Genomic DNA, 25,236 nt, shown 5'->3' with positions numbered 1-25,236 from the left:
AATGCTTGCTTGGGTCCCCAAGCTGTGTTATTTATGTCCTCAGAGCTGCCAGCTCTACCAGAGGGAATTTGAGTGATCTCAAAGAGCAGTGCCTGGCCATCACAAGAATTAAGTACTCCATTGTCCTGGAAAGAATTGTTAGAGCTGTGCTCCAGTTTCAGAAGCCTTTCTGTTTAAAAGACAGAAAAATGCAACATATCCTGTGCCCTAGATAATTCAAAGGAAACACCCCCTAAGTTCCTGAGAACCTACAACTGTCACTTAATAAGCAATGAGGCCACTCTTAGATGTAATTAATATCCCTTTTTGTTGTGAAAAAAAGAAACCCAAACAAAATAAAACAAAACCACCCGTGTCAGTAGGAGCCAATGTTTCTGCTCTGCATCAGAGGGTGAAGTTTTAAACAGCATCTCAGGTGCATGGTCCAGTACTAAAAAAATGACCTGTGCTATAAACATCCCTTCCCAAGTTCTTTACTTACTGAGCTATAGCTGTTGACATGTAAGAATGGCTGTCGTCCTGATCGTGTCACGCCAACATTATTTGTCAAGGATGTTGCCGGTCACCCACTGATTACAAGCTAAAGTCTCTGACCTCCTGGCTCAGCCAGCAGTTACAAGTATATCAAGTAGGACAAAGGTGTCCCTTAACTTCCAAATAAACCATGAGAATAAAGCCCAACTGCCTGTTGGTGTTAACAAAACACATGGAGTATTTTTATCTCTAGCAAGCTATTTCCTATTTGTAATACTACTGAAGCCCTTTCCAAGTTTTCATTTGATGTTTCTTGCATTCATATATTTTATGTATCTTATTTTCATTTTCCAAACATATTTATTAAAAATGTTCTCAGGGTGATGGGCCTTGTGCTAGGAATGTCTGTTTTGGGAAAAGAATGCCAGAGTTGGAGGTTTTTGCCAGAAGGATGTGAAAGCTGAAGGAAATAACAATGACTGGGGCTAGAGATTTGTCACAGGGAGTTAGAACATGAAAATTTACAGTCTGACCATGAGAGAGTCCAGGCTAAAGCCATGAATTTATAGGAAGCATTGCCAAAAGCTGGATGCTATTATTTTACTCAAATTCTGTTTTGCTTCGCATGAAAAAAAAAAAAAACAACCAACCAAAAAAAAACCCTAAAAAAATTGAGAAATGCCAGAGACTTTGGCTCTGCCTATAGAAGAAAGAGGGCAGAAAAGCCACCTCAGTCTCCACTGCTCTTCCCTCCCAGCTGAAGAGTGGGAAGCATGCATGACCTTCCCTGGAGAAATCATGGGAATTCAACCACCCCAAACCTCATAGGGAGAGTTTCTGCTTGCTTGGGAACTGCCTTTGCACTGAACACTGCCAGCTCAGACTCGATGACTTCAAAGGAGCACCAAACGGGCTGGCACCCACTCACACTGACATGTCGTCCCCCAGCCTGGCAAGAAATTCCTTCATTCCTTAGTTCTGCATCTACCAAAGCAGATGCAAGAGTTTTTGGCTTGGAAGGTTGAAAACTACATCGGCACAGGCTTGTAGATTCCTGCTCCTCTCCAGATAATGCAGCCTTGAAAGTGCCCATCTATGTTTTACATAAAGGAAAGGCTTTATACTCCTTTATGCTTTTATTGTCCCAGTGACCTTAATTGTTGGTGGGGTTGTTTTTTTTTTTAATTGAATGAAACAAAGGAGTTCTCTTCACTTTTGTCTTAGAACTATGAGGTCTGGATCTGCTGGAAAATTACTTGTGAGACCTCTGGATCTCTTACTTGCACAGAAGTAGCCACTTATATTTATTGCTTTACATATGGCCACAATCCAGCAAATCACTCAGGCATGTGAATAACTTTCAGCATGGAAGTAGTCCCCCGTGAGGCAGCAGGACTACTACCACACTAAATATACACATCAAGCGATGAGCTCGATGAGCTCGGCTCCGCCCTCGTGTTTTCCCGAGCGCTGCCACTTCACATACACACCCAGCAGGCCAGGGGGCTTGTTCCTCGGGTTCCTTTCCAATTGCATAAATCCCAGATGCAGATTTGAGCTGTGGGCTGCAGTGATGGCTACACGCCCATTGATCCTTGCCCGCCTCTGCCCACCGAGGCTATGCAGTACTGCGCTCCAAACAGATTAGATAGTCTTCCACTTTTCCCTTTAATCCCGGGAAAAACACGTAACGAATTTGCAGGGGGGAGCCTTGTTGAGTTTCATAGAGCCTCGCTGCAATGTATGAGCAGCTCTCCTTATCACAGGCACAGAGACACAGACCCCTCGAAGGGCGGGGGCAGCAGGGACAGCTGCGAGCCGCCCCACCTAGACTGGCCCCGGGGGATGGGGGCTCCTGCCGCCCTGGAGGATTGAGGGCCGGGCCTGTCCAGCTTCTTTTTCTCCTCGCCGGAGTTTGGAGCGAGCGAGGCGGCCCCAGCGCCCCGACGGTTGCGACCCTCGGTGGTCCCCTGTAGCTCTTCACTCTCCTCACGGATGTGAGACTGCATCCCAGGGCATGCGGACCCAGAGTTAGGACCGCAGACAGCCAGCGGGATTTAGGGGGAGAGAAAAGGGAGGAGAGGAGGGAATGGCAAATACTTCGTAGCAACGGTAAGACGTGAAGCCGAGAGCACTAAGTGCATACCAGGATTTATAGGTGGACTTTACGGGACGTTTTACTACAACCTGGGAGATTATTCATTTTTATGCATAGCCTATTACATTGCGGGGCCGCTCCAGCCGGTTAATGTTCAACGCGGGCCGGCCTTAGCGGTGGGCGCAAGCCTCGGCCGAGGAAGGGTCTGTGGCCATCGGCCTCGCTCCGCGCCCAGCTCCTCCACGGCCCCTCAGCCCCTGGATCTGCGGGGGGAAACCTCGAAAAAAGGTCAAACGGCAGGAGGGACTGGAAGGCGCTCCCGCCCCGCCATTCCGATCAGGCGTGGGTTTCACCGTCTCAGTCTGTGTATGGAGGGTCCTTGCCAAAGCCTCTGGAGCATCCCTCTCATTTGCGGGCGGCGGCTAGAGAGCACAGCCCGCACAGCACTCTGTGTGCGCGCACATGTGTCTGTGTAAAATATGCACGTGTATGCAATAGATACCCGTGCGTGTATTACACGTATATGTGTGCGTGTTTGCGCGGGAGTGAACATGACACGCTTCCCCGCTGCATCCCCGCTTGGTGGGGAACCACGCTGAACTGGGGCCGGGTCTCTCCCACTCTCTTGCACACTCTTTGCACACTCTTTGCACACACACAGACACACACAGTGTTCACAAGATTCCTTCGTCAGCACCGTGCCGCGCCGCCCGGGCAGGCGGCTGACTCCAAAGTGTCTTCGTCACTGCCGGAGTGAGGCACTCGCGGCCTCCTGCTCCCGGGTGGGCTACTGGGCAGTTTGTGGCTTTTTTTTTTAAATACTCCCCCCCTCCCCCTCCTCCCTCCCCCCCCCCCCTTTTCTCCTAGTATTGGGTTGGCCATCAGCCGCGTCCATACCCTGCTCCCGACGGGGGTAGCCGTCCCCTCTAGCCCCGCAAATTGCGCCTCTCGCCCAAAACTCCCAGGGATGCGCCGCTGTAGAGTCGCGGCCGCGCGGGGCCTGCCGAGCCGCTCCCTCCCCGCGTGGGGTCCGGCCCAGGCTCTCGCCGAAGCGGTGCCGCGGGACCTGTCCCACCTCGGTCACGCTGCCTCCGTCCCGCGGGGCTGCAGACCGTGAGGCCCCGCTCGCACTGCCACCGCTGGGCTGCGCCGCCAGAGCTGCCGGGCACGGGCTGGTGGCGGCCCTGCGAGGTCGCGGGGCCGGGGTCAGGCCGGCGGCCACCCCGCGCCGTCACAGCCCGCCCTGCGAGAAGGCTGGCTCGGCTCGGAACCCTCTGTGGCTGCGGCAGCGCTCGCCCTGCCCCGCCTGGCTCGGCGGCGGGGAGAGCGACCAGCGCTGCCCCCTGCACTTCGGGGCGGGCCGGGGGTGGTCAGAAAGCGACCAAAGTAGCCACCCTTGTCCCCGAAATCACAGATCGACCAGACAGACGGACGTTCGTCGAGCACCGCCAGAGGGCTGGCTCCCTGCGCAGAGGCGCGGAGCACCGGCTCCGTTCTGCCCGCTCCAGTCCCGCGGATCTGCCTGACACAAGTGGGGCCGAGGTCCGAAGAGCGGCCTCAAATGCCTTTTTTTTTTTTTTCATTAAAAAACCCCAAAACACACATACGAAAAAAGAAAAACAACAAACCAACACCGTCCCAAACAATAAAAAAAATATTCCCTTTTCGCTTAAAATCTGCACGTTAGAGTTTATTTTATTTGTCCTCTCTTTCTCTCTTAGAAGTAGATGCAGGAGGCCGGAGAAACTAATTCCAAAATGGGTTCGCATTTTAAAAACTTCAGATTTAGCAATCAATTAGTCCGGCATTGTATGGGGCTCCGAAAGTGTAAATCCTTCCACGTTTCTGGATTATTGACTGTTACGCTCTATCGGGTGCCTAATATCCAGACCTACATATGTAATACGCGTACCAAAGCAGACATTTAGCAAGGTAAATTATATGTCCCGAAAAAGCGTGCTAGCCGCCAGTGCCGTGAGCCGGTCCCTTGTCCTCCCTCCCTGTCTTAAGCCGGCATGTGAGACCCCCCCGCCACGCCATTCGCACATCCATCCCCAACCCCATCCGCGGCGGCGGGGGAAGGCGGGCTGAAAACCTGCAAACGCCTTCGCCCCCGCTCCACAAAGGAGCATTACTGAAAGAAAAAAAATACCTCCGAAACGCGGCTTTATTGAAGAGAAAAAAACCCAACAACAAACTTTTCCCCGGGCTCAGATGTCAGGTATTTTCCAAAGGAAGTTATTTCCCTCCAAAAATGCTAATGAATGTCTAAGAAAAAAAAAAAAGTTCTTTTATTTTATAGGTAGAAACAACTGTACAGGTATGTAAAGATCGGTATCTCGCTGCTTTGGGAAAATACACGCGGATGAACGCTCACGTATTAAAAACAAAACAAGGAGAGGACAGCGGGCAGCGCAGACAATAACCAAAAGGAGATACATCTATATCTGGGCGTCATTTTGACCTTTGCGGGGCGAGGCACTCCGATATGACGGCCAGGGACTCGGGCACGCCGCCGGGGTTCAAAGTGCAGGAAGGCACCGTCCGAAAACAAAAGAACGGAGCCGGGCCGGGACACGGCCCCGGGGCGCCGGCGCGGGGAGAGGGAGCCCGGCCCTGGCTGGAAGGGGCGCGCTCCCGGCTCCGCTCTGCGGCCGCAGCTCCGATCGGGGGGTGGTGGGGGCTGCGGGGGCCAGCGGGACTGTGGATTGGGATGTGGATTGGGATGTGGATTGGGAGGCAGACGGCGCTGCCCGCTCGCACGCCCGGCGCGGGGGGTTGCGCAGCAGGCGGCCAGGATCGGCCTCTCCGAGGGCGAGGGGGGTGAGAGGGGGTGTGAGCCCCTTGTCTAACCACTCTCCCCCCCGCTTCTGCAAATAGGTATTTTTCCAAATCCCCATTTCGTTGTGGCTTTTTCTCCCCCTCTTGGCGGCCTCCATTGTTCCAGGTTCACACTGCCACCGCCGATAAGGAGAAGTAAAGCCCCCGGGAAAAAAAATGAAAGAAAAGAAACCCCACCACGACCCAAGATTTTGATTTACGACCTAATCAAAACATTATATCTTTGGTCAAGTGGCGCAGAAAAATGATGACCCTCAAGGCTTCAGCTAGGGGGAGAAAGAAATTCAGACTACTCTCGGAGTGATTTATGTCCTCTCTGAGCGGTCACGTTGATTTTTCATCGTTTGAGCCATTACACAGTAGAACAAAAAACTCTGATCCAATTTTTTTTTTTTCTTTTGTCCGGAATCGGTATATATTATTCTTCTAAATGTACGTGTGTATACTATGTGTTATAGATCTAATATTTCTCCACGCGGACACAGATTTTACATGTATATATACCGATATTTTATATGTGTATATACTTATATTTATAAAAGAAGACTATAAATAACCAAAGCCACCGAGAAGAAACGAGAGACGAAAAAAGCGTGTAAAATACCGTGCCAATACCCTCAGCGATCCGCTCGCTGATTTCCAAGCCCGTCCTGCCGAGAGGGTTTGGGCAGAAAAGCTCTCTCGTTTCTTCGGCTTCCCTGATCCCCGAGAGGGGCTCCCGGGCTGCCAGCCCTTCGCCGCCGTCACCCTCAGACCTTTCGCCCGCAGCCCAGTGAGGAAGAGGAGGAGGAGGAGGAGGAGAAAGGGGACATTTTTGGCAGCCCTTGGCACTCACCCGGGTGAGGTGTTGACACGGTGCGGAAAAACCGAGGGGAGCGGCGTTGGGTCGGGGAGGCGGCGAGGCCGGACAAGCAGGGGGAGCCTCCCGCCTCCCCCCCCGTCCCAAGCACCGAGGTTCTTTCTCTCCACCGACCCCCTGGCAAGAACACACAGAGGAGAGGAAAAGAAAATACAAAGTTGCGTAAAATATTAAAATAATTTTTAAAACACCCAAACTTACAACAAAATAAGAGAGACAAGAAAGAATCTAATAAAAATGTGATGAGGAAGAAAATAAGGGGAGAAAAAAATAAAAATAAGGAGTGTTAAAAGAAAATTTAAAAATTAGTGGGGGGGAAAGTGGAGTCTGGGGTTTGCCTACGCTGCAGATTGACCTACGGGAGAGTACCCTGATTTCGTGTGGGGGAAGCATTTTCCTCGTGGGAAAGCACAGGGCGCTGACCTCTCTCCTCTCCCTCTCTTCTCTGCTCCGCTTTCCGTCTAACCGCTGGGGGGGAAGGAACCCCCTCCGCCGTGTCCGCCCACCCCCGGGCTACCTCGGCCGCTCCTCCCGACCTCACAAAGGCGCGCAACGAGCGCGCAAAGGCCGCTCAAGGATTAAGTTCGCTCTCACCGCGTAGAGTTTCCTCCCTGCCGTCCCCTGCGCGCCTCGCCAGTTTACGCGCCTGCGGAATTTCTTCGTGTCTCGATATTCCCTCCGGATCCTGCGGCTGCCCACCCTCTCGGCAGCCCCTCCTCGCCCGCCCGGGGTGTGAGCCGATGGGAGGGCCGAGCAGCAATTCATCTTGATTTGTTTCAATTGTCTGGCGATGGCAAAGTTATAATCCTGTATAATTTCACGAACAAGCAGGTTGAGAATGAATGGGTCAATATTATTTGAAACAAAACACACGAGAGCACGACCTTTCCCTTCAACGACGTGTTGCAGCACGAAGTCGCAGGAAACTCGGGCTAACCTCTCACCCCCCGCGCTCCACGGGGTTGCGGTTATTTGGGCTGCTCTTTGTTTCTCTTCATGTCTGAAAGGGGGATTTGGAAATAGAAATGTAATATTACATGAAGGATCTCCCCGCGGAAGGGAGAGAAGGTGAGCGCAGGGGGCGGCAAAGGGGACAGATTATTTTGAACGGGAGCAGTTTGTTTGCAAGCTGGCTTTTAATTTTTTTTTCCCCACTCCCTTTTTTTAATGTAATAAAAGCTTCTTCCACAGCAGGACAAATTTATGCTCGAGATACAGCAGCTTTGAGGCAGGTAATTCTCGAGTCCAGCGATGTCAAATAACCCATTTGCTCGGGGCTCTGTGGGGAAATAAAAGGACCCAAGGGGTACACGTCCCATGTTTTTATAGTATGCAACGTTAGAGCGAGGGATAATTTTTTTAATGCGGAAAAAAAAGCGCCAGCATTTATTTGCATTGCAAAAGTACTACCCCGCGTTGCCAGAGAACGAGATCCAGTGTCAACTCTCAGTCAATCATTGCAGACTAGTTGCTACTGCGCAGCTAGGCTCAGTAAATAAAAAAATCCAGACAGGACTGTATGCTGTATATTTTACTCCCATGAAATAAAACACATTTTTTCATGTTTGCTGAAAAGTAAAACAATAATATTGTACGAAATGTTATACACAGGGCATGTTTTACATTGCAATATCAGAAACATCATTGCATCCACCAGAGGTACTATTCTAAAACTGATATTCACACAATTTTTTTTTAATAATTATATGTTAGAAACATACAGTGTCGCATTTAGTATATACATTCCCTTGCTCGCAAGCGAAAAAATCCTAATCGCTTCTGTGTAACATGCTTTATTTTAAAGCCTAACCTTTTAAAAACACTGTTGTGATATTACTAACAACTGCTTTTATAAAATTAATTTGACATTTCGATATATATACATCCTTTCAGTCATTTTTATGTTAACAATGCTAAACTTAAAAAATAACAAGCTTATAGTAACATTAAAATGTCATATCATATCCAGTCAAACATTTGTCCATATATATATATATATATATGTCCTTGTAACTGTTGAAATACTCTTAGTGAAAGAAAGATCTCCGAATCTGTAGGAGGTCCTTTGAAAACAAAGGAACTATCTTATTTCAGTGGTTTCCTCTTTTTTTTTTTTCCTCCTCTCTCTCTTTCTCTCTCTCTTCCTCTCTGCCTCTGATTTTTCCTCCTTTCTCTTTCTCTCTAGTGCCCATTACTTTCTAGTGAAATTCTCAGTCTCTGCGGGAAATGGGGAGGGATTCCCACGCAGTTTCCTACTTGGATGTTTCACACGGGTCTGTCCACCGCGTACTGGCAAGCGCTCAGGTTGGAAGCAGGGTTCTGCACACTGGCATAGCCAAAACTGGAGTGCTGCTTGGCTTTAAGTCTCAGACTTGCCAAGCTCGAGTTACATGTGTCCCTATAAACATACGGAGGTGTTGGAGGAGCATAAGGACAGGCTGGCGTTGGCACTGCAGAATTCAGGGAGGGATTGCTCAAGTTGTTCAAGTTATTCAGGCTGTTGAGGCTGGAGCCGGGCACCCCGGTGACTGCAGAAGGTACCATGCTTGAAGACATACTCATGGAGGATATGGAGTTTGGAGGGGAGAACATGCTCTGAGAAGACAGGGGATTGACATTCATGGAGTTGAAAAAAGGAAAGCTTTTGGTGGAGAGGGAAGCGGAGGTCAGGCCCTTGGCTGCCCAGTTGTTGTACGAGTAGCCGGGGTACATATCATCGTAGGGCTGCATGAGGCCGTTAAACTGCGGACCGAAGCCGTTTTTGCAAAGCTCGGCTTGCTGGTTCCTTTCTCTCTTTCTCCATTTGGCTCTGCGATTCTTGAACCAAACCTTTGGAAACGGGGGGAAAGGGAGGGAGGGAGATGCGCGTTAGTCAGGAGCCACCACCACCACAGCAGCCCTGTGCAGGTTCTCGGGGCAACAGCGGAGCCTGTCCGTATAGAAGTTATAAAAATTTATACTAATATATATAGATATGAATATATCTCCATATATAGATTCACCTCCTCCTCTGTGAAGCCCTGCGCTGGGCTGGGACAGCCGAGCATCCTCGGGGCCGCTCGGGTTTAGCAAACAGACTCGTGGCCCATCATTCCACTCTCACCACGGCCCCCCACTCCCCCTCCCAAACACCCCCCTCCCACCCCCCCGCAGCCCTCCACATAATTTGTGATACTCTAATTCGCGCTACAGAGGCCAAAGCTTCCTTCTTATTCTCTCCTCTTTCTCCTGCCCCCTACCCCTTTATTTCTCTCTTGGGTTTATGCCCCCCACCCTTCTCTCTTGGCTTTTCCTATACTGAAGCCATCCAGGAAAAATACAAAAGTGCAAAAGCGAGAGTAAAACGCCTGGAAACCCGTGGAATATTTAAGGCGGTGGTACGGGAAAGGAGGGGGAAGTCAGCAACTAATAAATCCTTGCTTCAGTTTGTTAAAGCTACAAGTTCCTCTAGCTTGAAAGCTTCCAGAACCGAAAACCACTTTCTAAACAAACATGTTTGACTGCTCTATGGGGGGGGGGGGGGGGGAGGGGGGCAGGGGGGGGAAGAAAGAAGAAAAAAAAAGGAAAAAAAAGTCACCATTTAACAACGTGCTAAATGTGATCTAAGGGACCCTCCCCGCGCAGACAATGGGAAAAGCGTGTCCTTTCCCAATCCACATCTGGGTGTCTGACCCGTCGGGCAGCCGCCAGCAGCCGCCTTACCATGTGTATTGAAACCACCCCGGGGTGTTTGTGGTAACCCCCACCCTGGTCAAGCTGGGCGGCGGCCGCCCGGGCACCACTGGGACGGGCTCTTCCGGAGGCACCGCGCGGACCGATACAAAAACCTCCGTGGAAGCCGCTCCGTGACCGACAGCGCTCCGTGCTTCGAAGACACTGGGCTCGGCCGGGCCCCGTTCCCTCTGCGCGGCTGCCCCGGCGACAACACCGCCAGCCCGGGGCTGAGAGCCGGCCCCGCTCGCTGCCGCCCCCGGTTCTCACTGTCTCGCTTTCCTCAAGCGACCTCGGGGAGAGGATTTATGTGGGATTTACGAAAATCTGAAGGTTCGACCCGTTTATAGGCTTCATTTTGTGTGTCTGTGTTGGGGTTTGTAGGTTTTTTGGGGTTTTTGTTTTTTGGGGTTTTTTTTTGCCCCCAGCGCGGTGTTTGCAGGAGAGTAGGATCCGGCCGCGGTATCTCTGCAGCGCCGCGATGGTCCCATAAATCTCAGAGGGGGGTGAGAAACGCTCGTCGAATTGTGAAACCCAAAGAAATAGAAAATGCAAGGAAGGGCACGTTGGGAGTGCCTCGGAGTTAAGCAAAAGCTCTTGTGTATTTTACATCTTTTTCTCATTAGAGACAGCGCAGGTTGCAGCCTGTTCCAAGTTGCTTTCTTGGCTAATGTTTTTATTAGCGTTTCGATCAAAAGGAGAGGGACGCTTTGCACGGTGAGGGCGAAACGTGCAGCAAACCATATTTCAGAGACACACAGAGAGATCCCAATCTGTCTTGCTTTGTCCGAAATGTCCTGCTCTGCCCTGCTTTTGTGCAAAGGCTCTGGAGTTTACGCACAAGCCGAAATCGAAAGCAGCTACAAACATTTCAGCCCTCCTTCCCTTTCCCAACCCACCCTGATCCCCGCTGCTCCGAGCCGGAGTGCCGTATCAGGACTTACCCTAACCCTGGCCTCGGTGAGGTTGGTCCAGACGGCGATCTCCTCTCGGGTGGACATGTCCGGGTAGCGATTCCGCTGGAAGGTGGCCTCCAGCTCCTGCAACTGCTGGCTGGTGAAGTGAGTCCGCTGCCGCCGCTGCCTCTTCTTCTTGGAGGGGTCCTCGGGCCCCGCATCCTCATTCTTGCTTTGTTGGCTCTTATCCTTTTCTGTAAGTGGGGGAAACAAACAAAAAAAAACCAAAACAAAACAAAACAAAAAAAAAAAAAAAAAAAAAGAAAAAAAAAAAAGAAAAAAAAAACAAGGCGGAAAAGGAGGGCGCCTCAGCCTCCTCAACCTCCTCTCCAGCGGCTGGGGAAAAGCGTGTCCCCAGCGCTGCTGGATCCCGCAGACTGCCCCGAACGCGACTCGATGCTATAATGATTAACCCGTGCCGGCCTCCCGCCGCTGCGGCTCCTCCGCACTCCGCGGGCACCCACGGGCGGCTCCTCCCGGTAGAGCAGCCACCGCCGGGGCAGCGGGACGGAGCCGCCTCTCCGTATGCAAGCTTTCTGCCTATGTGCATCCATATTATTCTCCCGTCTGCATACACCAAATTCGTTTTATTGGCTTACCTACACCCGTGTTATTCGCCCGCCTGCAACAATATTCTTTGTCCATATATACCCGTATTTGTCCGTCTGTATCGGGATTACTCCCCATGAAATCCCACGTTATTTGCCGATCTGTATTCATGTAACTCGCCTATACATGCTACTCGCCTATCCTTACATTTATCGTTATCTTCCTCTACGCCAACACACAGACACCACACGCGAAAAACCACGAAACACATCTCGGCTCGGGTGCGGGACGCTCCCGGGCAGAGGGGCGGCGGCGCATCGCGGTCCGCGGGCAGCCAGCCGGGCCGGAGCAGGACAGGGCTGCGGGGAGCCCGTCGGGCTGGGGTCCCTGCCTCTCACCCCCTCTTACCTGCGGCCTCGGGGCTGGAGGTGTCGGAGATGGTGTGCACCTCCAGCCGGTGCTTGGCAGACTCCAGGGAGGAGCGCGCCTGCCCCGGCGCCAGCGCCGTCGCCATGGCCAGCGCGGGCTGGTGGTGATGGCAGGATGATGAAGAGGAGGAGGAGGAGGAGGAAGGTGAGGAGGAGCACAGCTTATTCCCGGCTCCCAGGCGCTCCAGGCTTAACGGGTCCTTCATGCAGTTCATCGGCAAAAGGACGCCAAAGTCTACGTGCGCGCCTGGGGGGTCGATAGGAGAAGGTGTGCGTGTATCTGTAGGTGTCGGTACGTGTAGGAGGGTCCGCGCAGCGCCCCCTCCGCGGACGCGGAGCAGCCCCGCGGCTCCGGGGGTCAGGGCTGCCGGCCGGGGAGCCGCTCCGGGGCGAGCGACGTTCGACTAGAGCCCGGGAGGCACGGCGAGCCTCGAAGCCCCCGCCGCCCGGGGGGGCGAGGCGGCGGCGACAGGAGAGCGGGCGAGTCCGGTCCTGTAAGAGCCGTCACGGCGACACGGCAGCTCCCCGGCCGGCGGCCCCCGGCCTGCCGCGGGGCTCCGCGGGGCGGGGGCGGCGAGGCGCGGCGGCGCTCCGCGGGGCGCTCCTCTCCGCTGCCCGCGCATGGACCCGCGCCGCGGCCGGCCCCGCACCGCATCAGCTCAGCCGCTTCCCTCTTGGCCTGACATCTTAAACCGGCGGCGGCCTTCCCCGCGCCGCACGTCACCCGCCCCACCCCGCCCCGCCCCCGCCCCGCCCCTCCGCCGCCCGCCCCGCCCCGCCCCGCGCGCCCCGCGCCGCCCCCCGCGCTCTCCCGGCGATGGGCACACCGCCCCCCAAAAACCTCCGCCGGTGTGCCCCGCCGGGGTACCCGCGCCTGGACAGCCTGGCCTCCGCCGCCGGCTCACGGGGCACCCCTTCGGACCGGCTCCGAGCGCGTTCGCTCCGCACCTCGCCGGACTCCCGGACCTGCGGGAGTGAGGAGCGGGGTGCTCGGCACTGCCAGAGCCGCTGTAGTAGGATGGGGCAAAGCCCGATTCCCTCCTCATGGAGGAGGTGGAAAATAAGCGGGACGGGAGCGCGGCTTGTTAGACGGCAGACCTTGTGCCGGTAACAGTGACAATTAAACGCAAGCGACAACAGTCTCCCCTCTGCGACACAGCTACGGAAAGCTCCGCACCGCGCTCAGAAGCCCCCGAACTCTTCTAGTCCCCGCACTCGCCGGCTTTCTGCCCTTCCTCTGCGCGCACTAAAGGCGGAGTACACGGGGGGAAAATTATTTCCTTGGTTCCGCCATTCCCACCCCTTCCCTGCAACCAGGTTCCCAAAACCTAGTCCCCAAGGAGGCTTTTTCACTCCAGTTTTACCACTTACTTGCACAGTAATCCTCGGGACCATTCCTCATTCTCGGCGTGGACCCGGAGGGACCATCCCACGCCCCCGGGGTGCCCGGAGCAGCCCAAGAACCCGAGCCCACGCAAGCCGTTCACAGAACTTGACCAAGTCCCACAGCGGACCGGCGCCCGCACACAAACTTCTCAAACCCCTCTCCGAGGTTTGGGGACTGGATTTGACCCTTCGCCCGGGCAGCGGCAGCAGAGGGACGGGCTACACTGTCCCGCAATCGCCACTCGTGGGACCGCTTATGGCGCCTGAATGAGGCTGCTGTGGACCCGTGTCTCGCAGGAAGGAGGTGCGGGGCTTTTTCACGCGCGTCTAAGGCAGGGACAGGTTGCCCTACCATGCTGGCCAGGTCCTCCTGGGGCCGAGGAATTCCGTCCCTGAGCCCTAGCCCGCAGAGCCGACACTGGCCCAGAGGAGCTGTGGCCGTCTTGGGGATGGGGATTCCGAAGTAGCCCAGGAGCAGGAAACGCAGGTCTGCGTCTCTGTCTTCATTCTATCTGGCTGGTTACTGGTATTCAAAAGTTACTGAAAGCTTCCTCTTGATGTGGCCCACACCCACATCCCAGCGCCCAAACTTTTCTGTGTCCCATTCCCATCCCGTCCGCCGCACCCCACCCCCACCTTCCTCAAGGGTCTTCCTTAGTCGCTGATTCTCGTTCGAGGTACGTATCATCCATCGCAATCTTAGTTATCGCTAAATTATACATATTACTTTCGCAGCCTGTTAGTAAAGAAGGTTAAATTAATTTACATTCTGCTCATTATCTGGTGTTTAAATGACGTGTTTTTATCCCTGAGATTTGGCAAAGAATCTCTTTCCTCAGACCCCACAGCGTTTCGATGGAGACAATGCTCTTACATTTGTAGTGGATTTTAATCTGATAAGACTCTAATTTGCTTAAGACTTTTAAATAGGGGGTTTAAAATTATTCTAGCCATTTTCTTATTGAATTTCCTCTAATTCCCCCAAGATCATAAAGTATATGTGTAAAGTAAATATTTCCTCCCTTTGCACCGGCAGCAGATGACCTATAACTAAGTCAATATGAATCCAGCTCCATTCTGCACAATTTGTTTACCAATCATATCCCAGTTTCTTCTTAACCTCTCGCTACCTCTGTGGTCCCGCACCTAGAACCGCCCCCCGGCCTTTCGCCATGGCAGGACCGTGCCAAAATCGCGGGCAGGGGGCTGCCCCAGCCCCGGCCAAGCGGGCGCGGCCTCGGCCTCTCAGCGAGGGGCACCTGGGAGGGGGCGCTTCCCTCTCGAGCCCCACGTCGAGGTGAAAACAAGTGTGCAAAGCCCTGAGGAGGGGGAGCCAGAGGGAGAGGTGATACGGAGGTATCTCCTCCTTCCCCCCCCCTTTTTTTTTTTTTTTTTTTTTTTTTTTTTTTTTTTCAGACGGGGTAATGCATCCCTGTCTTGAAGGACATCCATCACCTTTTTTTTTTTTTTTTTTTTGGCATTAATTTATTTTTAGTCGTTTTGAGGCAATGCTGGCTTCTTCCGCCGCGACTCAAAGCGAAAAGTCGCTCCCGCGTGCGGGGCGCAGAGCGCTTGTTACGCGCTTTCTGCCCTTGCAGGGCGAGCGCCGGTGCCCGCCGGTGCCCGCCAGCCCAGCCTCGCTGTCTCGGGACATTTGACGGGGCAGGCCGCCCCTGGAGCGTTTCCCCAGAGAACGGGGACAGGAGGAGGAGGGCCCGGCCACCTCACCGCCCTATCGCATCTTCCCTAGCTCCAGCCCCGCGTCCCACAGCCATAGGCGTGACAGACCCTCCAGCCGTCCTCGCGCCCTGAAAAGGAGTGCACAACACTGGCCCGGGCTCCGGCAGCCCAAAGGGAGAGGCTGTCGGCATTTCCTTACGTGCCTTTGATTAAAACTCCCCCATCCCGGGCAGGAGGAGAGCTACCACACAGCATTAGTTGTCATGGTGACCATAAATCACGTAAATCCAAAAATACCCACCTATAATCTGAGATGAAGCTTTTATTTCCCAAGTGAAATAATATTTTAAAAGCTGTCAGCCAACCGAAAAACAACCTAATTGTAGTCACCCAGGTAATATATTAGCGGTAAAGGTTTCAATTAAAATGTCAAGTGTTTTTTAATTTTTTTTTTTTTTTTTTCTGGTGGAAGTTCCCATCGCCTCTCGGGTTCGGGTGCTGGCCACGAAGTCGCCCCCGCCAGCTCACTCGCGTACCGACTATCTGCGCCTGCTGCGTGTGGCTGCCATCACCAAAGAAAACCCCAAAACTATTTTGTGAATTGCTCTCTTTCCTTTTAGCCCTGAGCTGCAGGGCTCATCGGGGACGCCTACGAAAATGGAGAATCAGGGATGCTCCCCGCTCCGCATCACCTTTTTAATTTCATGGGAGTTTTCGTGTGTTTTTTCCTCTGTTTGTTAGGTTGGTTGATTGGATTTTTTTTTTTTTTTTGTGTGTGTGTGTGTGTGTGCGGGTTTTTTTTTGTTTGTTTGTTTGTTTTTTTTTTTTTTTCACTTTTTCCACACTGTTATTTGAGTTTATTTGGGATGTCCGGTGCCCGCCCCGGTGCGGCAATCGGGAGGGCCGAGAGCAGGGCCGGGAGCTGAGCGGCTCTGCTGGGGATGCCAGGGGGTGGCTAGACCTCCTGCGGGTATTTATTTTCCCACTTTTCCTTTATCGCCTCACGAGATCTTTGTTTCTAGGCGTAATACTCCCCTAAATGGATAAATTGGTTCTTATGTAGAGCCTCCAACTAGTCCTGTTGTCTTTTACCTTTGGCTTGTTGTCTTTCGCCTATCTCGGATTACCGGATATTCTCCTCGATGAAGAGCCATTAATTACCCATTCAGTCAATATTAGGAAGACTACAGAGCTTTTTACATAGGATTAAGAAGACATCAGATTGTTCCGTTAGTGTATTCCTACTCACGAAAAAGCTTTCGTTATACATTTAGTTTTCCCTGGAGTGAGGCTAACAACTGCTGCATATATTATTCTCAGGCGCCAACAGCGGAGGGGGAAAATTCTATAAGCAAAGCGCAAGAAATAACTTCTAATTTGCGCTTGGTGGGGGGTGTGGGACGGGGCGCGCACCTTCCGAGGAGCCGCGCAGGGCCAGCGCACCAGCGAAGTGCTTGCGCCCTGGACAGGGAACATCCCGGCTCCACGGCTCGAGTCACACAATTGCGGGGACAAATTTGGCCACGCTATGTGAAGGGGAGGGTGCCGCTCGGCTCTGCCTGGCGGCCCAGAGGCGACAGCGATGCTCCGGCTCCGCCTCAGCCCCCCCGCGCTCGCTCCCTCCCGCAGGGGCAGAGCCTGCGCGCCCACTTCTTCCCGGGGCTCAAAAAAGGCACCGCCGACCTTTGCTTTGCACGCTGCAGCGTCTTCAGCCCGTCTGAATGGAAAGCTGAGTCAGCGTTAGGTTTTTAAATTTTTGTTTTAAAAAGAATGTTCAGCTAGGGAATATTAAGACAAATTTTCTTTTTTTTTTCTTTTTTTTTCTTTTTTTTTTTAGCTATAGTGTTTAAACAATCAATTTGGAATGCTGAATGACGATATAATACGGAATGTAATTTCAACGTTTTATGCTGGAAGCTGCTGTTTTCAGCAATACCCAGATTATCGATATCGATTACAGGGAAGGATTCCTTAAGTAGAATTCACAGATCTAACAAATCATATAGATTATATATATACACACATACACACAAATACCTTAAGCATCCTTTCGCTCTGCATAAAAATTACTCAAACAAAACCACCACCGACAATCATTTACAAGTGCCGAAGCATGCGCTGAAGTTCAGCAATTTTCCTGTCTCTCTGAAGAAATCTGACACCCGGCGGGCTGCGTTTGACACTCTAGGCTGCAATAATATTTTCATACTTCCCCATTTTCCTTTCCTCAGCACGGCCACGGACTCGTTTCTTCTGGAGCACCCTCCCCTCTGCACCCCATTCCCCACGGGAACCCGGCGTGCCGTGTAGTTTTGGAGGGTCTCCTACTGAATTTCGTTTCCTCCTTTCGCAGAACCATCGATTTGACAAAACAGTCGCATGTTTTGCTATTACTGCCCGTGGTTTTAGTTAGCGATCATTCTCCTCATGGGCACCGATGGTGCCTATCTAGCCAAATTACCTCACCGCCCTCATAATTTTCAAAGCTGAAATGTGACAGAGAGGGGTCCCCAGTCACCTCTGTTTCCTTGCCCACCTCCCCGCAGCCATCCCCAAGGATCAGAAATTTTGCAAACAAAATCGTCCTTACGGTCAGGCAAAACAAAAATCAACGAGTACCGTGCGGGTTTAAGCAAATCAAAGCCAAGACCAAACAAACCCCTCCGGTATCACGATAAACCACCCGTGATTTCTACGGTTTACAGCAAGTCGCCCGAGCAGCTCAGGGCGTCTCAGGACTTGCCATTATCCGTCGCACAGAGGCAGGGACTGAGGAGCACACAGGGTTCATCCCCATATCTGCAGGAATATATTCCCATATCTTCACGGATATATCCGTATCCGAGGTCGTCGCGCTTCCCTTCCCCGTAAATGGGAGCATTTTAATGGTCAGGCAACACCTCGTTGCTTCTTGGGCTCGGACGAATGTTTTAATTAATGGCATTAAAGGTGTTTAGATAGCAATTTCCCCTGCAGCCCGGCGAGTAAAAAAAAGACCGGCTGGTACGGTAACAAGGCAGGAAATTTTGCGTGTACTACAATAATCCAGGTTCATAATTGATGTTTAAGAAAATAACCATTTGTTTCTCGGCAGAGGAAGTTAAAGTTACCGTGTCAGGGAGCATATGTGGATATTACTTTTATAAATACTTAGTTGAATAAAGCTGACTTGGAAGGGCTCATAAATTTATTATATCAGAAAGGTCCCCACTTTCCCATTAGATCGTGCTAGGGGCTTTGATTAAGACCACCTGTTCATCGGGAAGAAAAGGCAGGGGAGGGTAAAAAGGCCTTTCTTATTTGCAAACCATATATAAAGCAATGTCACCCTTCCTTTCCACGTTATTTAACAATTATTACTGGGCGAGGGAAAAAGTGCCAGACTCTGGTAAAGCCTGTTTGTGCACAATTTAATATCGTGTATGTTTCCGGGATTAAAAATTATCGGTTTGTAATACTTTGGCGTTTGGAATTACCCCGGATTTTGCTCGCTAACCTTCCTTTAGCCTGTGCGTTCCTTCTTCTAGGGGTTTTGATGTCCAGCTAGCAAATCCTGTTTGAAGTCCCCGGGGGCGGGTGGATTCGAGAAGGGGACGTGGCCTGTCCTGAAATCATTGGATGTTATTTGAGAAATAGCGAGCTGTTTGGCCAAACAGGGTTAATACAGTATTCTTACAAGGAAGTGTTTAACCACGAGACCAGGAATACGTGCATTATTAATTCACTCTAGTTTCCTGTATTATTAATTCAGGTTAATGTATTTTATTTAAACAAAATTACGTTTATCTTGGATTAAACAGTCTCTCGAAATACAGAGCGCTTGTTTTCTTCTTTGTAATATGTTTGCATTGCTGTTTTTCTTTACCACCCCTCGGGCTCGCCTGTCAGACCCCCTGAAAAGGGCATGGGAAGAGAGACAGGAGCTCGCTCTACTGCAGACGGGGCGCTGTGGGGGTGCCTACCTCTGGGGGCAGGAGAGGGCTGGCAGCTTGTTTACGGGCGAGGGGGTGGTGTCAAAAAATAGAAAATAAAAATAAATACGAGAGCGACGCTGCGGGTGTCTAAACGGCGCGCTGACAGCGATGCTTTTTTTGGGGGACGCGCGCTGGCGGCGGGAGCCGGTGCGCGGCCGCAGCCGCGGGGGTGCGCGCTCCCCTTTCGCCTTTCCCTGCCCTCTCCCGCGGCCGCGCACCTCCGGGCGCAAGCGGCGCCCAGCGCGCCGCGGGCGGGCAGCAGAGGGCGCCCTGGCGCCGCGCAGGCGGGCCCGACGCGCCGCCGCCGCCGCCGCCGCCCCGCAGCGCGCCCGCGGAGCGGCCGCCGCGAGTCCCTGGCGCTGGGGGCGGCCGCCCGGACACCGTGCTGCCGGCGGGCTCCGTGCGGCCCTCCAGCGCCCCTCGCTCATCTCCCCATTTAGGTGTCCACCTTCGGAATAAAGACGCTCGACGGCGGCGGGCTGCGCGCCTGGGGACGGGGACACGGTGGGGGGTGCAGGGGAGAGGTAACTGGGTGGGTGGGTGGTCAGCGCCCGACGCTGCGCAGCGCTTCGCGGAGGTGGCGCCGCTTCCCCGCCTGGCTGCACACCCGCGCACCGCTCCGCACGGCAGCGGGGCCGCTGTGCCTCCGGCCCGGCGGGCGGTGGTGTCTCTTACCTAGCTGAACACAGGCGGAGACAAGTTTGCGGCAGTTGGACTCCATTACCCGTTATCTGCAAAAGATGAATTGTTTTAAAACAATTACTTTGGGATTGAAGAGTACGTGCAAAAACCCGAAACACAGCCGCCCCGCGAGCTACGTCGCAACGACGGTCGGGCTGGATCGCGCACATTTCTCCAGCGATACGCGCAGTGTCCCCTCTCCTTGCCTCAGCCTCAGGTCCCACCAAAGTCACACCACAGGACAGGCGCAAACACCCGTGGCTGTTCCCCAGCCCGTCGAACCCTCTGGCCTCCCCGCACCTCTAGTTATTTGGGCACGCGGAGGAGTGTCCTAATCTCGTCGCCGTGCTCAGCCGCGGGTCAGGCCGATCCCGGTGGCAGGGGTGCCGCAGGACAGTAGGTACCAGCAGCCGCTCCCCCACGGCGGCGGAAGTTGCGCGGCAGCGGCTGCGCCTCCGCGCTCCCCGGCCACCACCGCCGCCTCCCTCTATCTGAGAGGTCGGGCAGTAAAATCACAGGATTAGTGCCTGATTGAGATGTCTGTTCGTGAGATATTACAAAATTCATTATCACAGCTCTCTACTAACTCGATATGAAGTAACACAGATGGGATTTTATTAGTCCAGGCTTCAAATGTTTACTTATGATAATTTCGAGGGAAATTTGCATGTCACCATCATTTCGGTAATCTTTCTTCTTCTTCTTCGCTTCTTTTTTAATGTCTGGACCGGGCGCATTATTAGCTGGTGCTTAGAAATCCGGCAGCCTGGAGCCGAGGCATGTTCGGGATCAGCAGCACCAGACACAGCACCCACCGAGAAAGCCTTGGGGGGCTCCGGCCTTTACACCATCCACCGGGCAAGCAGGATAAGGCCGTGAAAAAAGGGGAGGAAAGAGGGGAAATAAAAAAAAAATATATAAAAATAAGGAAAAAAAAAAAGGGTAAAGGGAAAAAGGAAACGGGAAGGTGCGGTTATATCGGGATTCCTCGTGGTCGTGTCGTGACATGGCGATTTATATTCCCAGATGAACGACGCCAGGGAGGAACTCCACTCCCTCCAGCAGCCGGGCCTAGCACACGAGCAGTGCCTAAATTAATCGGGAAGTCTTTTAAGAGAACCTCAATTCTTCGCCGATGGTCCTTATTTCGGGATCGGTCTCCGTCAAGATTAGTCCTGCGTGACAAATGCCCTCCCCCGCGGCCTGCCTCTGAGATTGATTTATCTCACGAGTGGAGACACACGGCTCCCCCCACGCACACGCCCCGACACCGAGGGGAAGTTTTTCCTCTCTACTGAAATGCCGGTCTCCTCGGAGAAAAGTGCCTTTCTCGAATGGATTATTATTATTCTTTCCTCACTCGTATTGCTCCTTCCCTTTCTCCTCTCCGTATCTCTTAATTTTCGTTGCAAGGCACATCGCAGCACGGGGCCAAGTGGAGCGTTTTCCTATTGTCTCCAGCCCGGCGACACAAACGAAAGCAACTCCACTTGCTTTTGCACTTCCCTTTCTCCGAGTACTCAGATTTAAATACCACCGTACCTCTGCGCGCCCACAGCCGCAGCAAACGCACCAGCCGTGCGACCTTGCCTTTCTCCACGGCCGGGCCCTCTAGCAGCAACCTGCTCAGAGCAACTGCAGGGCGCGGACAGGAAAGCGGAGTCACACGGGATTATATTTCTTTTCTTTATAGGTATCTATCACTGTTCTTTCGAGGAAAAAAAAAAAAAAATCCATAATCCCCAAAAAACTGGAGTCGCCTGGCAAGGATCGCACCGCCCGAAATGCTGTGGTCCGTGATTTTGGCGGGAGGTTTTCCGCCAGAGGCCCGCGGCCGCTGGCTCTCAAACGAAAGGGGGGTTCCGTGCGGGGCCTAGCCCTCCGCGGTGCCCGCGGGGCAGCCGTGCCCCGCCGTTCTCTCGCTGGCGATGCCGGTGGGGGACGCCGCAGCCGGCTCGGCAGACCCGCCCGCATCGCTTTCGGGCAGCCCGAGCCCGTGCCGGCGCCGCTGCCGCTCCCCTCCCGGTCCGCGTCTCCGCGGCAGGAAGGCGCTGCCTGCGCGGCCGGTTCCTCGGCGCCCGCCCCGCCGGGGAAGCGGGACCAGCACGGCGGGCAAACGGCGCGGGGGCGGCGCTGCTTCCCCCACCGACAGCGCTGCGGGACGGGCCGCAGCCGCCCGGGAGGACATCAGCAATCCGAGCCCGCAAGACCCTGCCCGGCCGGCCCGCGGTCCCGCTGCTCCTCCCGGGGTCCGCAGAGCCTGGACCTGCCGGGTAGCCTCTCGCCCGTCCCGCCGATACCCCCCGAGCCTCCCGCACTCACCGGGGCCGGTTGCGTTGCCCGCCCCGCTCTCTCGCTGCTGGTGCCTGTGGCTGGCGGGGGCGGCGGGGCCGCGCCGGGCTCCTGCGCTGGCTGCGGGGCCGCGGAGCCGCCGCTGGCTCCCTCCTTCCCCGGCCCTCCCGCGCCCCCGCCCCGCCCCGCCCGCCTCCCCGGGCCCTGACGTCACACAGGCTCCGCCGAGCGCTCCCCGCCGCCGCGGGGCCGGGCCGGGCCGGGCCGGGCCGGGCCGGGGCGGGCGGCTCAGCGGCTCTCCGCGGGCACGGGCGCAGCGGCGGCGGTGGCAGCCCCCGTCCGCGGAGGGGGCAGGGGGCAGGAGGAAGGACAAAAGTCGGCGGAGGCGGCGCGGCGGCGGGCTAGGTAGCCAGAGGAAAACCGAGGTGAGCGAGGACGGCCGTGGCCTCTCCGCGCCCGCGCAGGGCGCGCCCTGCTCCGCCCGGCTGGGGAGGGGGGCACAAGTAACTGTGGCCGAAGTTTCCCGGGCCGGGCCGGTGGCTGTCCTTGCACCAGGTGTGAAGAGGGATCGGCAGCTTACTGGGAGAGGTCTCGGTTTCCTGTTTTAACCCACTTTTTTCTTTTTTTACCCATTTTTTTCTTACTTCTTACATATATATATATTTCTATTTTTTTAATGAGGGATGTTCTTTTTCGTGCCTTATCGGTAGCGCAGTGCCGGGATAGCCGAAATCTTGCCGCTCTTCTCTGTTACTTGCCCTGCATCATTTACGCACGATAGCGAGAAAAGACTACTCTTTCTCCCTTTTCCCCAAAGGACATCAAGCTGCCTCCAGGGGGAAATTTATTTTCGATTTTGCGGCGTTTTCCGTGTTTAAGAAAATATCGAAGCCGGATTTCCCTATTCAGATCAAACTAAAGCGATCGGTTTTTCTCGCAGCGTTTCCGCGGCTTTGTCTATAGAGGAACCACGCGAAAATAAAATAGGCGCTTTACTAACTCGGAGGCTACACCTGATCTCTTTGTGGCTATTTTAAAATTATTTCAGCCTGGAGTGAATTTTAGTTATTTATAGCCGTGGGCAGGGGGCTAGGCAGTTATTGCTGGAGTGGAAAGAGAGCCCTCGGAAGAGGCCAAGTTTTCCGCGGGTCTTTAAGTCAGCCCAGCCGCAGCCGGCAGCACGACCGCTCCACGGTGTGCTCAGAAAAGCCCTTTGATTGCGACGCTGCAGCGGTCGCCGCGCCAAGTGGAGGGGGTGACTTTCTCTCACAAGATAAGAAATCGTGTGGGAAAATCTAGGGAAAACTAAATTAGTTTACTGCGCCCTTGGCTACCTGCGTTTCTATCCCTGGGAGCGCTCTGCCAGGTGAAATCCAGTTTCTCCGCTCATCCGAAGAAAGAGCAGGAGTGAGAGGGACTCACAGCTCCCACCTCTCACTTTTGTTTACCCGGGAGAAGCAAACTGCTTGCGCCGGTGTGCATCTTCCCCGCACGCCCAGCCCCGTTGTGTGTTGGGCAGGGAAGGCTGGGACACCCGCCTTGGCAGCGCGGCCGCGGAGCGGGACCGCCCGCCGTTCATCGACGGCCTCCGCGCCGGGCAGCAGCAGTCTCCGTCCGCCCCGGAGAGGCTAAAGTGAGCAGCTGGTGGGAAATGCAAATGCCTCCTGGAGAAACATAAGATACTGGATGATTTTCATTCCCTCCTCGAGTGTGTGGAAGGAGCTGGACATACGTTTCACGCTCCTAATCCTTCTTTTACATTTTTAGTCATACTCCTATTAAACAACTAATTAATGCCTAGAATCACCAGGGAATACATTAGACATGCTGCCGTGGAAGAGGGGTTCCAGGGTGTCTGGAAACTATGGAGCCGACTTAATACGAGGATTTCAATTTTTTTTTTCCCCCTTCTGTCAAAGCAATAAATGTAATAATAGATTTCAGGGCGAGCAAAGGGCGCGACGGCTGTATTTATAGTCTATCTCCTCCCTTTCGCCAGCGCAGTGACAACAGCTTTAAAACCCCCGAGGAGGCTCCGGAGCCGCTCCTCGGCGGGTGAGGCGGCAGTGGCGGGGGCTTGCAGCTGCCCCGGCCCGGTTGGGACGCGAAGAGCCACCCGGAGAGCCCTCTGTCCCGGCCCCTGGCAGGCAACCCGGCTTTCCGAACCGCTTGGGGAGAAGGTCGGAGTTATTTATCGCCCCACGAGACGGAAAAGCTGTTTTCTTAAAACGTATGGCGACTATCCGTTTGCAAGGCACCCGGCGCACCAGCCGTGCTCCCGACTGCGGCGGGTGCCGTGGGGCTTTTCCCTGGGTGATTCCGGGTCACAGAGTGGATGAGGCAAAGGAGAGTCTGATCAGCTTTCCCGCCGCCCAGGGACGAGGGAGGAAAGGAAGATACAGAAAAAAAAAAAAAAAGCCTCCCCCCCCCAAAATAAAAACAAAAAAAAACCAAACTCAAAATACCAAGCCGACTAACTAACATAAAAAACCTCAAAGCGTTTGCAGCGGTGCCTGAGCGCAGAGCCCAGCTGTATTTCGGGCAGCCCACAGCGTCTGGCGCAGGCCGCCAGCGCTGGGGACCGGCGGAAAAGGGAGTTATCCTCCGAAGTGCGCGATGGGGCAATTCACGAGCATTTACTTTCTTCATTCCCGGATTATGATCTCAGCCCTCGCAAGCAAACCCTCCCGTCTCCCCCCGGCCTCTCCTCCCACCTCTCTGAGCTCCTTATCTGTCAGCAAACGAGTATGTAAATACCTATAGCTGGCTATGTTTAACACACTCAAACATTATTGATTTGTTGGGCTGCTCGAATATTTTCTTCCTGTCCAGATCTGGTTTCAAATTGCTCATTCAGGCTGTTCGTTCCGATGCTACAATACAGTAATTGTTAAAAAATTAAGCATTTCAAATGGACCCATTGATTTGCATATAAATTAAAATTATTACGCCTCGCGAATTCTAGTGTTTTATAATTATTTCGAAATTAGCGCTTAACCACTTGATCTGAAAGAAAATATAAATGTCTGTATTGACTTACTAATGAATTGCCTAATTAAAACGTCCCGAGGACGTCGTTCGTTAGGAAGATTGTTAAATCGGGTTACATTAGAGGCAGGGATGACGATGCGAACCGGAGCGAAGCAACCTCTGCTAACACAGAGCAATATATGCAGTGATTCCCATATTTATTTTCCTTTGCTTTGATCCCTTACCCCTCTTCTATTATTCTTAAAAAATTACATATATTTATTTACGCTTTCTCTCTTTCTCTCCTTATCTTTTTTATTTTTTTTTTAATAATTAA

General features: G+C 53.5%; 3 protein-coding genes across 14 annotated transcripts in view; 1 reads left to right on the top strand and 2 right to left on the bottom strand.

Annotated features, from left to right (window-relative positions):
* Positions 1-4,152: 4,152 nt before the first annotated feature.
* On the bottom strand, positions 4,153-7,160 carry LOC146767618 (uncharacterized). Its single transcript, XM_085578975.1, has 2 exons — positions 6,867-7,160; positions 4,153-6,389 (listed from the first exon to the last, which is right to left on the bottom strand). The coding sequence occupies exons 1-2, from the start codon at positions 7,035-7,037 to the stop codon at positions 5,925-5,927; spliced, it is 636 nt and encodes a 211-aa protein (XP_085435101.1). The 5' UTR covers positions 7,038-7,160; the 3' UTR covers positions 4,153-5,924.
* Positions 7,161-7,788: 628 nt separating this feature from the next.
* On the bottom strand, positions 7,789-22,089 carry PITX2 (paired like homeodomain 2). Of its 4 annotated transcripts, XM_085578972.1 has the most exons (5): positions 21,960-22,089; positions 19,632-19,687; positions 11,897-12,163; positions 10,928-11,133; positions 7,789-9,101 (listed from the first exon to the last, which is right to left on the bottom strand). In XM_085578972.1, the coding sequence occupies exons 2-5, from the start codon at positions 19,675-19,677 to the stop codon at positions 8,538-8,540; spliced, it is 1,083 nt and encodes a 360-aa protein (XP_085435098.1). In that variant the 5' UTR covers positions 19,678-19,687; positions 21,960-22,089; the 3' UTR covers positions 7,789-8,537. The 4 variants fall into 4 exon arrangements, with proteins under 4 accessions (XP_085435098.1, XP_021381197.1, XP_085435100.1 ...); XM_021525522.3 differs by lacking the exon at positions 11,897-12,163; XM_085578974.1 differs by lacking the exons at positions 11,897-12,163; positions 21,960-22,089 and adding an exon at positions 19,938-20,226.
* Positions 22,090-22,192: 103 nt separating this feature from the next.
* LOC146767617 (uncharacterized) overlaps positions 22,193-25,236 on the top strand; it is a 311,220-nt gene continuing 308,176 nt past the window's right edge. For 8 of the 9 annotated variants that reach the window (XR_014955155.1, XR_014955154.1, XR_014955160.1 and 5 more), the window contains exon 1: positions 22,193-22,354. The gene's annotated coding sequence lies outside the window, so the exon portion shown is untranslated. The remainder of the gene's footprint in view (positions 22,355-25,236) is intronic. The other variant, XR_014955162.1, reaches the window with a different exon arrangement.

This window comes from Lonchura striata, chromosome 4, assembly GCF_050655825.1.
Source record: "Lonchura striata isolate lonStrDom1 chromosome 4, ASM5065582v1, whole genome shotgun sequence".
In the NCBI taxonomy this organism is placed as follows: domain Eukaryota; kingdom Metazoa; phylum Chordata; class Aves; order Passeriformes; family Estrildidae; genus Lonchura; species Lonchura striata.
Note: the sequence above shows the minus strand (reverse complement) of the source record. Positions and strands in the feature narration are given on the sequence as shown.